At 34.6% G+C, this 12857-nt stretch overlaps 1 protein-coding gene across 6 annotated transcripts in view; it reads right to left on the reverse strand.

The window, feature by feature from the left end:
- The window catches only part of LOC129246316 (uncharacterized), a 37331-nt gene that overhangs the window by 22927 nt on the left and 1547 nt on the right, over positions 1 to 12857 (reverse strand). For all 6 annotated transcript variants that reach the window (XM_054885031.1, XM_054885032.1, XM_054885033.1 and 3 more), the window contains exon 2: positions 10652 to 12525. In XM_054885031.1, coding sequence (XP_054741006.1) covers positions 10652 to 10804 — 153 coding nt within the window. In that variant the 5' untranslated portion in view covers positions 10805 to 12525. The remainder of the gene's footprint in view (positions 1 to 10651; positions 12526 to 12857) is intronic.

Raw genomic sequence — 12857 nt, forward strand, 5'->3', positions numbered from 1 at the left:
ACACTTAACTACAGAATATAAATATAAAAAATCCCACTTATTCTCAATTCATTTTCAAAATTAAATGAATTCAAAGTTGATGGCCTAACAGAATATGTTATGTTTTTTACTTAGTAGTCGATTTTTTTAGTGGTCCCCTCAGATATTTCGGCTATCGAGTTTAAACATCAGCCCACATAATTTTTAGTATTGTTTACAATTTTTGAAAAAGTCCGAAATTTTGATAGAACTTTTTTATGTTTCATAATCCTCCTTTTGTTTAGCTATTCGCACTGCCCAAGGAAAAGCGACCTGACACAGATAATGGGGTATGCATATTTTGAGTGTTTGTTTTCCTCTCTTGCCAACTCATTTGCGACAATATTTTCAGGCATGTCTGTGTTGGTACGTTGTTCAGAAAATCCCTGCATTCAGTTGATACCTTCGTAGAGGTCTGTCAGACCAGATATTACGTATTTCTTACTACTTGCCCTAACCACTATTAATTCGTAATAACTATGTAACGAAAGATTCAAACTTTGTACACAATTTTTCAAAGTTCCATCAAAACTTTCAATTTTTCATCTAAAATTTATCTAGGACTACAGTTTTATAAAACATTAAATTTTAATATAATAAAGTACCAGATTCAGGTGACTGCAAAATGCCATGGAATTTAGACAATTTTTCTTCAGTGAGGTGTTACGCGTTTTCTTCCAAACGAACTACATACTCGAAAAAAACTACCGTCTACAAAAAAAATGGCCAAAAAACTTGCAGAATTCAATAGGCCATAAAACTGCATTTCAAACCAAAATCTAAAAGATAGATCAAAAGTTTTAAATTTGATGAAATTTTTATACATTTTGTACAAACTTTACAACATTGGGTTATATGGTTTGTGTTGTGGAATGAACTATACTTTTATAAAAAAAAAAAACGAGTAGTGTGTTTATAATTTTGCAAGGGTATGTATATGAGAAGAAATCTTAAGGGTAAGAATTAATAGTGGATTGGGCTAGTACTATTATCATACTTCAACCTGAGCTACTGTGATATGGCTGCTTACATAAATATAAAGTGATAGCTAAAGTGAAAGCTCCTCTGAGTGAATCAGCCAACCAGGCTCTACGCCTACTAGATATACAGTGAGTCAAAAAACTATTGGCACACTCGAAAAATCAAAGTTCTCAGTGCTATAACTTTTCTTCTAACTAAAGTATAATAAAATAGAAAACGGTATTTCCTAAATGTATTTATTTATTACGTATCTCAACAAAAAAAAAATAATTTGGACTTAGGTTTACAAGCTCAACCTTGAAAGGTAAAATAAGGCCCAAATTCACATCAAAAAAGGAATGGTCATTCTTTATGTTAACTTATACTTTTGGCGTTATAACGGTAAACTCCCGTTATTTTCACTCTTGCTTCTTACTTATTCGTACGTTTTGGGAATTGCATACGGTTGCAATCACTTTTGATAGCGATATCAAGATAAAGACCAAAATGAGTCGTGGTGCTGAAATTTCCCTAGAATTACGTCAATTAATGATAAAACTGTATTTTGGAAAAAAAATCCTATCGCGAAATTGGCAAACTTGTGGATAATTCATGGTGCAGCGTTCGAAACATCGTTATGCATTATTGCAATACTGGCAAAATAATTCCGGAGAGCAGATCTGCCCGCCCAAAAAAATTAACCGAACGGCAGGAGCGAATTGTGGTGTCCACGGTGACACAAAATCCAAAAACTTCTGCTGTCAAATTGTGCGGGACCCTGCAAAATTCATTTGAAATCAGTTTCAACCGCCGAACTGTTCGGAATACCCTATATAAGGCTGGGTGTCTGGGCCGAGTTCCTCGACGTAAACCCTCCATTTCCAAGGTAAATAAGAAAAAAGGCTAGAATTTGCTAAACAGCATTTTAATAAGCCCAACGCTTTTTGGAACACCACCATATTTAGTAATGAATTAAAATTCAATTTATTTGGGACAGATGGAGCACAAAAGATTTAGCGAAAGCCAAATAAAGAGCTTCAAGAGAACAACCTGCTCAAAACAGTTAAACACGGAGGAGGAAATGTGATGGTTTGGTTGTTTTTCGCGGCATCTGGTGTCGGAAAGTTCGTGTTCATAGATGAGACAATGAATAAGCATGTGTATCGCGACATTCTTAAAGAAAAGAAGTCCAAGTGTCGAAAAACTCTGACTTAATAGGACAACTTGGCAATTTCAACAAGATAATGACCTAAGACATTCGTCTTATCTTGTACAGGAGTGGTTGATATACCATTGCAAATATGTAGCTTAAAACTCCCCCCAATCGCTGGACTTAAATCCTATTGAGCATGTGTGGCATCTTCTGGAACGGAAGATACGATCTGACCACATAACGTCAAAGGATTCTCTAAAAGAGGCAATAATTGCTGAATGGAATAAAATAACACCTTCCGAAATTTCAAATCTGGTAAATAGTATGAAGAGACTTTTGCAGGCCGTAACTTAGTCTAAAAGAGGACACACAAAGTATTAGCGCGTTACAGCTGCAAAGGAGCAAGCTGATTACGCTACCTGTGCCAATACTTTTTTGATGTGAATTTTTGCCTTATTTTACCTTTCAAGGTTGAGCTTGTAAACCTAAGTCGCACTTAATTTTTTTTGTTCAGATACGTAATACATAAATACTTTTAGAAAATACCGTTTTTTATTTTTTTATTCTTTCATTATAAAAAAAGTTATAGCACTGAGAACTTTGATTTTCCGAGTGTGCCTAAACTTTTTGACTCACTGTAAGTCATCAGTAATCATAATAGGAACATCCGTTCGCCGTTTGTCTTGTTAAAAACGGACAGCCACGAATTTCCCAATAATATTGAGTATTCAACTCCAAAAGGAAATTCTAGACACAGAATGTAACTCTTAGTTTCACGTAAAATATTTGCTGGCAATGCCTTAAAGTTGATGCACAAACATCCTGTGGAATACCTAAAACATTTACATAACTAGAATGTTAAATAAGTAAATATGTATGACGGAAGAACACAAAGTGTTACAATCTACATTTTACGCCCACGTACCTACAATATTTCCTCTTGGCTCTTTTCAAAGAGATTCCGTGAAGCACTAAAAAGGCAACAACGTTTTAAGAACAAAGATGTTGTACGCAACACTAACAAACAACACAAAGTGAAATGGTGGCTATGAACTCGAAAAGCAACGACAACAACGAAAGCATGAATTTCAATACCAATGAAAACCAAGCACTAAGCAAAACGACTTTAAGAAGCTCCAAACTTGTTTGCAACAACAACTTTAAAGAACAAAAAGAAACGAAAAAAACTATAAAAGAAATGAACAAAAATTAAGCAAAAAGCAGACAAAATAAACAGTGTTGATAATATTAACAAAAACAAATATAAAAGAAAAGAAAATTGAGTCAACGTTACGCGCTGAAGAACGTACCAAATGAAGTGGAGTAGCCTGAAACTTGGAGGAAAGGCAAATCGAGAAAGAAAAAACATTAAAAGGAAGCAGTAAAACATTGCCATCACATTGCAAAACAAGTATGACACAAAAAAACCACAAAGAGAAAAAATGTATACAATTGCAGAAACAATAGAAAAAATATCAGAGGCATCAAAAATCCGACAATGAGCAATTTTACCAGGTCACGACTCACGTTAAGTCGTTGCTAGACTATCGCGGCAGCGGCTGGGGAACGGTGATCCCGCGTACGAAGGGCCTTTACCGACCATCGTCTTCGTCGAGTGCATGATGACTTCAGTTGGTTGACTTGGTCGCCTCACAAAAAAATTTAAATTAATGATAAAAGATAGAAAAAAGGCTTAGGAGAAGTAAAGAAGATAAACTGAGCGATGCAGAGTAAATACGACAATGTGAAAAATTGTAAATTAAATGCAAAATACTTAAATGGGTTCATGTGAAGGAAACGAATTAAGGTAGACTTTTTTATATTCTTAACGCGATGTCTTTAGGCGGTTGCTGGAATCAGCGGAATAAGTTTACGTTGACCAAGCAGGGAAAGTTTGCAAATTATTAATGTGTAGCAACAACAAACACTTCATTATGCTTGGTTTGGCGCCTTAAATTAAATTATTAACAGTGTTTTTTTATCTTTCAACGCATAAAACAGAGCAGTGTGCATATTATTAGATTCAAACACACATATTTTTTGTTTTAATTTGTTTAGTTGGCGCGGATTGTGTATTATGTTTTTACTAATATAACGTACTAGCATTTGTACGTACATACATGTATGCTTTATTGGCTTTAATTATACACTTGTGCTCGCATAATTAAATCAATACAATATTGCAAAATTTTTCAAGTTACATTTTTTTCGTACATTTTTTATAAAAAGAAATCTAGATCTCGGTCAAAAAGTAAGCAAAATGGAAATAATGTTTTGTTTTTGTTTAAACTTTGGGAAATAATAGCCTTACATATGATTTTAAAAATTTTCTAAATTTAATAGCTGTTAAACTTTCGTAAAGATTTTAATAAAAATTACAGACAATATAGTCTAATGAACGCAGTTTAATATAAAGTTAGTATAAACAAATTTCAATCTGTCTAAAACCCGTGAAAGTTTTTTTATTGAATATTTAGTTGATTAGGCAAGTTTTTTTTTTACCCTTCAGTTCATATTTTATTCCTTCAAAATTCAACTATTAATTAAAGATCGAAAATTATGGTGACTTTATTAACTTGAAGATTATTTGACATGCACAAATCTGTGCATGAGCCAGGTACCAGGTACCAGAAATGCTGCTGGAGTGACGCTACCTGGCCGAATATAAATTCGGGTCGTTCCGGGTAGCGTAAATCCGTGCAGCAAATATCGCGAGCGCGTACTTAAAGCGACAATTTATTTTTTTCAGCTTTACTATTTATTTCATAAAGAGTTTAAAAAGTTAAAAAAATACCATCAACAAAAATGTACGACAAATATCATGCACGAAGTGAACTGAAACTTCTTATGCAATAGCAAAGACGGTGATAATTAATGAGATTAAAGTGAAATGAAGTATCTACGCATATAATCTAAACCATGTACCCTCAGACTTTACATTTCTAAGGTCTCTACCGAACTCCGTTCAATACAGGCCGGCAAAATGAACTTGAATCAGTACGTCGCTCAGAAAACAGAAAAAATTAAAGAATTAAACTTTATTATTTTTTTATTATTTAATATTTGCCTTTAATTTGAGCTTGAGATACTTTTCTGTCAAATAAATACTTATTTCTTAGTATGGAATGTACCAAATAATTGGAGCAACGAGAGTTCTGCACCGCGCTGTATTAAAAAAAAAACGCATTAAATATTTAATATAAAAAAAAATTTTGAGTACCCTTTTGTGTGTCTAATAATGTGCACAGCTCTGCATATGATTTCTAAAATAAAATGACTTAATGGAAGTATGCACACAGAATACACTTTCAGTTAAAATATCAACATACGAGGGCGGATCAATAAGTCCGTGACTTTTTGTATTTCTGACCTCTTTACTGAAAAAGAATTACTGCTCCTGTCAACAGGCATCTGTCAGTTGACTCCTGTCAAAATTTGAATGTGCTGCGTCAGTTAGTTTGTGTTTTACAGCTACCTTTATCAGACTACCCGGAGCAGAGTTCCTTTTTCAGTAAAGAGGTCAGAAATACAAAAAGTCACGGACTTATTGACCCGCCCTTGTACAACCTACAGTATTTATAGACTATGTTACAGCCCTACTTACCGAGTTGTTGCCTATTATTCACAAAATACAAATACGAAGAGCTGATTAATCAATGGAGAGCCAAAATAGTAACAGTGCATGCACTTAATCTTTGTAATCTTATCAATAAATAGTAAAAAAATATAGAAAATTATGAAAACAACTCATACATTGAAAAGGAAAAAAATGGAAAAGAAAATAATTATTTTTATCAATTTTCAATGAACTTGAAACAAGTGCGCTATAAACGAAAAAACAATCATTGGAACGTGCTAAAAACACTCTCATGCACACATACACATAGTATATGTATGGATATGAATATTATTGTACTTGATGTTAAGTGATTAAAGGCATGACGATCGTTGATATAACAACAAAATTGTGGGAAGGGTTTCGTTTTTTTTTGTTTTGGCCGGATCCACGAAAAAGTGCAAATATACTAGCAAAACAAACGATCAATTCAAAAATGCGTACATATAAACAAAGGAAATTTCTATGGCATGTTCTGTTAGGTAAATCTGATAATCCCTACCAAAAACCATTACGCTTTTTAATTAATTTAATACGTTTTTTAAATAATTTAATACGTTTTTTAAATAATTTAATACGTTTTTTTTTAATTCAATACATTGTTTAAATAATCTGCCTTATCCAAAAATAAGCACATTTGCATACATAGAGGAATAAATTTTTGCGAAGATGTCAAAAGTAATTTCCAAATTCTCTATTTATTTAAATATCGGGTCAATAAATAAATGTGGTACTCTTTTTATTATCTTCCAGATATACTATGTACACATGTATGTCGTTCGACACTTTTTGATTATTCATTGCTTCACAGAAACTGCTCAACAGAGAGGTAAACATGTATTTAAGTAAATATTTCCACAACGTGACTCACCATCATTCATAATAACAGTATTTTTCTAAAGAATAATTTCCGAGCAAAATAATTGCTTCAGTTAAAGAAAACACTTTTATTCGCATTTTAATTAGAGACTTTAGTATACTTAATTTTGAATGTAAGTCCTCAAGTAAATCACTTAACTTTTATCTTCAGAATACCTTTTTATTATAACTAACTATTATAATAGGACTATGGTTAAGTTCGTGCGGTTTTTTTTCGAAATTTGAAACTTTATTGACGTAAAATGGTTACAAATTTAATATTCAAAGTATTGTCCATCGCTTGCTACTACTTTTTCCCATCTTTCTGGCAATTCACGGATTCCCTTTGTGAAAAATTCGGTCGGTTTTGCCGCAATCCACGAATCGATCCATTTTTTGACTTCATCGTAATTACGGAAGTGCTGGTCAGCCAGGCCATGTTGCATCGATCGGAAGAGATAGTAATCGGATGGCGCAAGGTCTGGACTATACGGCGGGTGGGGTAGGACATCCCATTTGAGCGTTTCTAAGTATGTTTTGACCACTTGTGCAACATGTGGCCGAGCATTGTCATGTTGCAAAATAACTTTGTCGTGTCTATCAGCGTATTGCGGCCGTTTTTCTCGCAGTGCTCGGCTCAAACGCATCAATTGTCGTCGGTAGACATCCCCCGTAATCGTTTCATTCGGTTTCAGTAGCTCATAATACACAACACCCAGCTGGTCCCACCAGATACACAGCATAACCTTCAGGCCATGAATATTCTGCGCCGACGTCGATGTTGAAGCATGGCCAGGGTATCCATACGTTGCCCGACGTTTTGGATTGTCGTAATGGACCCACTTTTCATCGCCAGTCACAATTCGATGCAAAAAACCCTTTCTTTTGTGCCGTTGAAGCAGTTGTTCGCATGCCATAAAACGGCGTTCAACGTCTCTTGGCTTCAATTCATACGGCACTCAATGGCCTACCTTTCGGATCATTCCCATGGCTTTTAAACGTTTGGAAATGGTTGATTGATCAACTCCCAAAGTTTTTGCAACCTCTTCTTGCGTTTGAGCCGGATCTTGATCGAGCAATTCCTCCAATTCGGTATCCATGAACTTTGGCGGCGCACCCTCGCGTTCTTCGTCTTCCAAGCCAAAATCACCACTTTTAAAGCGTGCAAACCACTTCTGGCACGTTCGCTCAGCTAGAGCATGCTCACCATAAACTTCCACCAAGATACGATGACTTTCGGCTGCTTTTTTCTTCATATTAAAATAATGAAGAAGAATTCCCCGCAAAAACACATTATTTGGCACGAAATTCGACATTTTCAAGTGTGGTAAAAATATTGGTGTTTACGCTTCAAATAAAAAACTTATACTGACGTTTGTGCCTTACGACAGTAGCTCTCCAATGAATGTTTGGAAATGTGGATCGATGGAATAATAATCAAGTTACGCCATCTGTTGTAAAACCGCACGAACTTATTCATAGTCCTATTAATAAACTAAGCATGGAAGCTTATTTACTAAACATGCTCATAGTGCGCAATTTATATGTAATTCATTTGATTCGGAAATAAAAATTTAGGAAAAAAAACGATAAATAATAAAATTAATAATAATCATAATAAATATATATAATTGGCGCTTACAGCCTCCTTTTTGGGTGTTTTGGCCTCTTCCTATTTGTGGTATGTATCTTGACGTTGTTCCACAAATGGAGGGACCTACAGTTTTTAAGCCGACTCCAAATGGCAGATATTTTTCATGGGAGAAATACACTCGAAGGTTTGCCATTGTCTGCCGAGAGGCGACCGCTATTAGAAAAAAGGAAGAACGATCACTGGGCAATACTACAGTGAGTTATTGGACGGCTTTCACAAAAAAATTGAAGGAGACACGGCCTCATTTGGCGAAAAAAGCCATTTGTTCCACTACGATAACGCACCAGCACCATTCATTCGGAGTTGGCGCCGCCAAACTGCGTGAATTGTGTTATGAATTGCTGCCGCACCCCCGTATTCACTCAATCTGGCTCCCTGCTACTTTTATTTGTTCCCTAACATGAAGAAATGGTTCGCGTGAAAAAAATGTAGTTGAAACGAGGAAGTCATCGCCGAGACAGAGGCGAAAAAATGCCTAAATAGAAATTCGACAAACGCTAAAGCCCACACGAGAATCAAATATTGCAAAAATGAAATAAATTAATAAATAAATAAATAAGTGAGAATAGAAATGGATGGATAATAAGCAATGCTTTCTTCATTCGCTTAAGAACGACTTTCTGTTCTTTATAAACTGCCTGAATACTACTAGATATACTTACTTAACTAAACCAATGTTAGCACACACGCACAAATGCGTATACTACGGAGAAAATTCACACAAACATTCGCAAACAAACCACTGGCACCGTTTGAGCCGAAACAAGGGGCGAAGCAACTGAAAGGTTGCTAACAGCGACAACATACACACACACAACTACAATTGTTGAGAATTTGAAGGTAATACGACGCTCAAGAAATCCTACAGCTGCAGGCAATGTACCAATATTCCCACAACTTTACTCTTCATTTCGGAAAGATATTTGCTTTGTAAAGTACGACTCTTAGGGGAAGAGTGAGTCAGAGTGTGCAATACACGTGTTGTTGTTGTTTCTGATCTGACGCGACTGTTCCTGAATTAATAGATATTAGTTTTGATACTGCTAAATAGTACACCCGTGGTCAACTAAATAGAAACAAGATATATTCACCAGTGTTTACTACTTTTTTTCATAATTTTTTTTTTAACTATAGTCCGAAGTGCAAAAAATATGTTTCAAATAAATAAATGTTCCAAACTTTTTAATAAAATAATAAATTTTCAAAAAAAAATGTAAACTGTTTTTTTTTTAAATTCTAATTAAAAAAAATTAAAAAATAAGTTGTATTATAATAAAGTGCCGGTTTAAAGTGGCTCAAAGATCTAGTGGATTTTTGTTAACCCGACGGTGTGAATTTTTTTTCATAGAAAGTCAAACAACGTGCATTTGCTATATGGAGAAATTGCACAAGATCTCTGGGGAAAAAATCACCAAAAATAAACGACCCCTTCAAACCCGCACTTTATTACTCTAAAATTTGATAGCCTATAAAGATTCTGATAAAAATTTTGAAATTTTGAGGACTTATGTCGAATTTTTATAAATCTTATACAGTGTGAAATTTTTATTATTATTGTCTTTGGTATAGAATGAACTATAATATATTTTAATAAAGAAATTTATTGAAATTATAGTCAAAACTTGACGATATATGGTGCCGTTATAATAAGTTCGAGTGGTCTCACAAGTAATTTTAACTGCAAAAAATTAAATTTTCTTTATTTCTAATGCATAAATATGTATGTATATTCCATACATTTAGAATATTCCATTCCTTTCACTAAAATGTAGAAAAAAAAAAAACAGTGGCCCACAAATAAATTAAACAAGTAGCTTAGAGCAGCTGATTTAATTAATTTCTATTGTGGTCTCTACAATATTTAAATTTAGTTTAAATTACTCTAAACTGTCAATGTACCTGATTGTTGGAAAAATATGGGCATGCTGTCGAAAAACAATCCGAATATTTCTCTTCCTTAAAAAATTTTGCTGTTCGAATTTAAAATAAAAAACTAACAAACCCCAATGATATCAAGTAAATTGCAAATGCGTAAAAACGTAAAGCATAAATTTTCGCTAAGTGAAATTGAATATGAATAAAACAATTTTTATTATACCGAATTGAGGGTACAAAAACATTACTCGCTTTCGTTGCTTGCTGACTAATGTCTTAATGATCGGAATAAATGCAATCGAATATACAAACACATATATGCAAGTAAACAAGTGAGTGTGCTGTTTTTCGATTACTTTTCCAGTTATTTCAATTCGTTTTGCGGTTATTCGACAAAGCTGAAAACATTTCATTTCCATTTTAACCATTCCGCTACACAACTACATAAGTAGTTCCTTCAAGACAGTTTTTTTTTATGAAAATACTTGCAAATTTATGTGTAATCACGTAAACTTACCGACTCCTCTTCCTTCTCCATGCCACTGGGCATTTGTGGCACCGCACGATTTATAGCCGAATATTCAGGCAAATCTGGCAGCTCCTCTGCCAAGTAGATGGGCATCTGCTTGGAGGGATCTAGCGCACGCGCTCGAAATGATAATTTTGACATGATGATTATAGAGATGTGGTTGTTTATGGATGCAACGGTGGTTTTTCTTTATTCGCCTACTGTTTTTGTGGATTTTTCTCACACTTTGTTACTTCAATCGCTATTTCCACAATGAGCCGACTTGTGTTTACACTTACAGCCAATTGATTATGCCAAAAACCACTGATTAACGATGTATGATTTTGACTTTGTGTTAATTTTTTCGCCCCTTTATCTTCCTAATCAGGCTTTGCTGGCGCTAGAGATATTTTTATAAATTTCTCCGCTTTTACTTCCCGTTCTTTTGACTCTGATTTAATCTAAGTTAAGCGTAACTTTTGACGTGAACAAATAATTGTTGCGGCTTTCTCGGTTGTGGCGTTGACTTTCGTAGTTGCACCAAAACGTGTAACAACGTTGATACGTCTGAATATGTGTTGGAATGCGTCCTCTGCCGCTTTTCTTGCAGCAGCAGCGGCGTTGAACTGCTACTAAATAGCCTCTGCGCTGATGATGTGGAAAACGGTTTGTTGTTATTAATCAAATTTTTGGATGTAAATGAACTGTCTTCGCAGTTGTTACGTGGAGTAAAAGAAGGGTGCAAGGATGGGTGCGTGAGATCCACAAACGTCGGTGCTATTACCGCCGCGGCTACTTCTGTTTTTTCAACAATTGTTGATGTGATTATACTATGCTGCCTAGTGTAAGTTTTAGTATTGGACTGGAATAACAGTGTTTTTTGCGGACTGTCGCAATCACTGATTATATTCTGGTTATTACCGCTGCTACTGCTTTTGCTACCTCTGCGGTAGTTACTATCTTTGCTATTCTCGAACCAGCAGAAATCACTAGCTCGATAAACCAATTGGTTTTGTTGTTGAAGGCGCTGTTGTAAACACCGGCCACAAGTTGTTGGTAGAATGCAGTTTCTGTTACTGCGTTTCCAGCTGATGCTACTACTACTGCAACTATCGCGGGTATCGATGTGGGCAGTAGCTGTGAGCTGAGTTAGAATGTAAGTATCAGAAGTGTGGCTATCGATAGACTTAGCAGCCTGTATTCCCGATCTTGTAGATAAATCTGATGCAGACGCGAATTGAGTAGGGTGATTAGGGATTGATTTTTTTAACCGTAATGCACAACTACAGCTATTGATGCAAGGAATATTATTGCAAATGTTGATTTTCTTGTGTTGTTGTTGTAGATGATGACAAGGGCAAGATTGTTTGTTGTTGTTATTCTTGCTAACGCTGTTCGTTCCGCAAAGCGTGGAAAACAGCGAAGATATCAACAACAAAATGTGGACGAAAAAGTTATTGCAATTACAGCACTGCAGTGGTAGCAACGACAACGACGAGCGGTGCAAAAATCGAATCGACGACATTTTTCAAGTTGAAATCGAAGAAATCAAATGAATTAGCATAATTACGATGACCTTTGCACATTTCATTGCAACATTTTAATTCTTTAAATCTAATTTTTAAATCGTATTATCACACAAAAATTTTGTTTGTATACAGTGCGTTTTACTGTCGTCACATTAACCAATTGTGCTAGAGCCGTTGTTTACAAAGTGGTTTGTTGTTATACTGCTTCGTTGTTTGCTCGCTTCACTTCGTCGCCTATATTTAATTTGCTTTTTTCCCCTCTTTCTTGGCTTACTTCATATTAGCTCTTTTCATTATTATTATATATTTTTCTCCAATTTATTTACTTTTTTTGCTCTTCTCACTCCATTGATCCTTTTAAAAATAAAATAGTTAGAAAACAAAACCATTTAGTTAAAAAACACTCGCGTTCAATCTTTTTGCTGTTGCCATTGTTGTTGTAAATATTTTCTTTATACACCTTACATTGGTTTCCGAGCGAATTAAAATGACAACTGTCGGACAGCATATAGCTGTCAAAACACTAAACACTAAATAACGAAAATAAAGGGCGGGCATTTGTACTTTAAATTTTATTTGTTTTATTAGTTATTTAATACTTTTTTTAAAATCGCACTAGGGTCAAAATTATAAAATCATAAATTTTTTCTAAATTTTAAAATGGGTTTTCTATTTTTTTTGTTGCC

Source organism: Anastrepha obliqua, chromosome 4, assembly GCF_027943255.1.
Source record: "Anastrepha obliqua isolate idAnaObli1 chromosome 4, idAnaObli1_1.0, whole genome shotgun sequence".
NCBI classification, from domain to species: Eukaryota; Metazoa; Arthropoda; class Insecta; order Diptera; family Tephritidae; genus Anastrepha; species Anastrepha obliqua.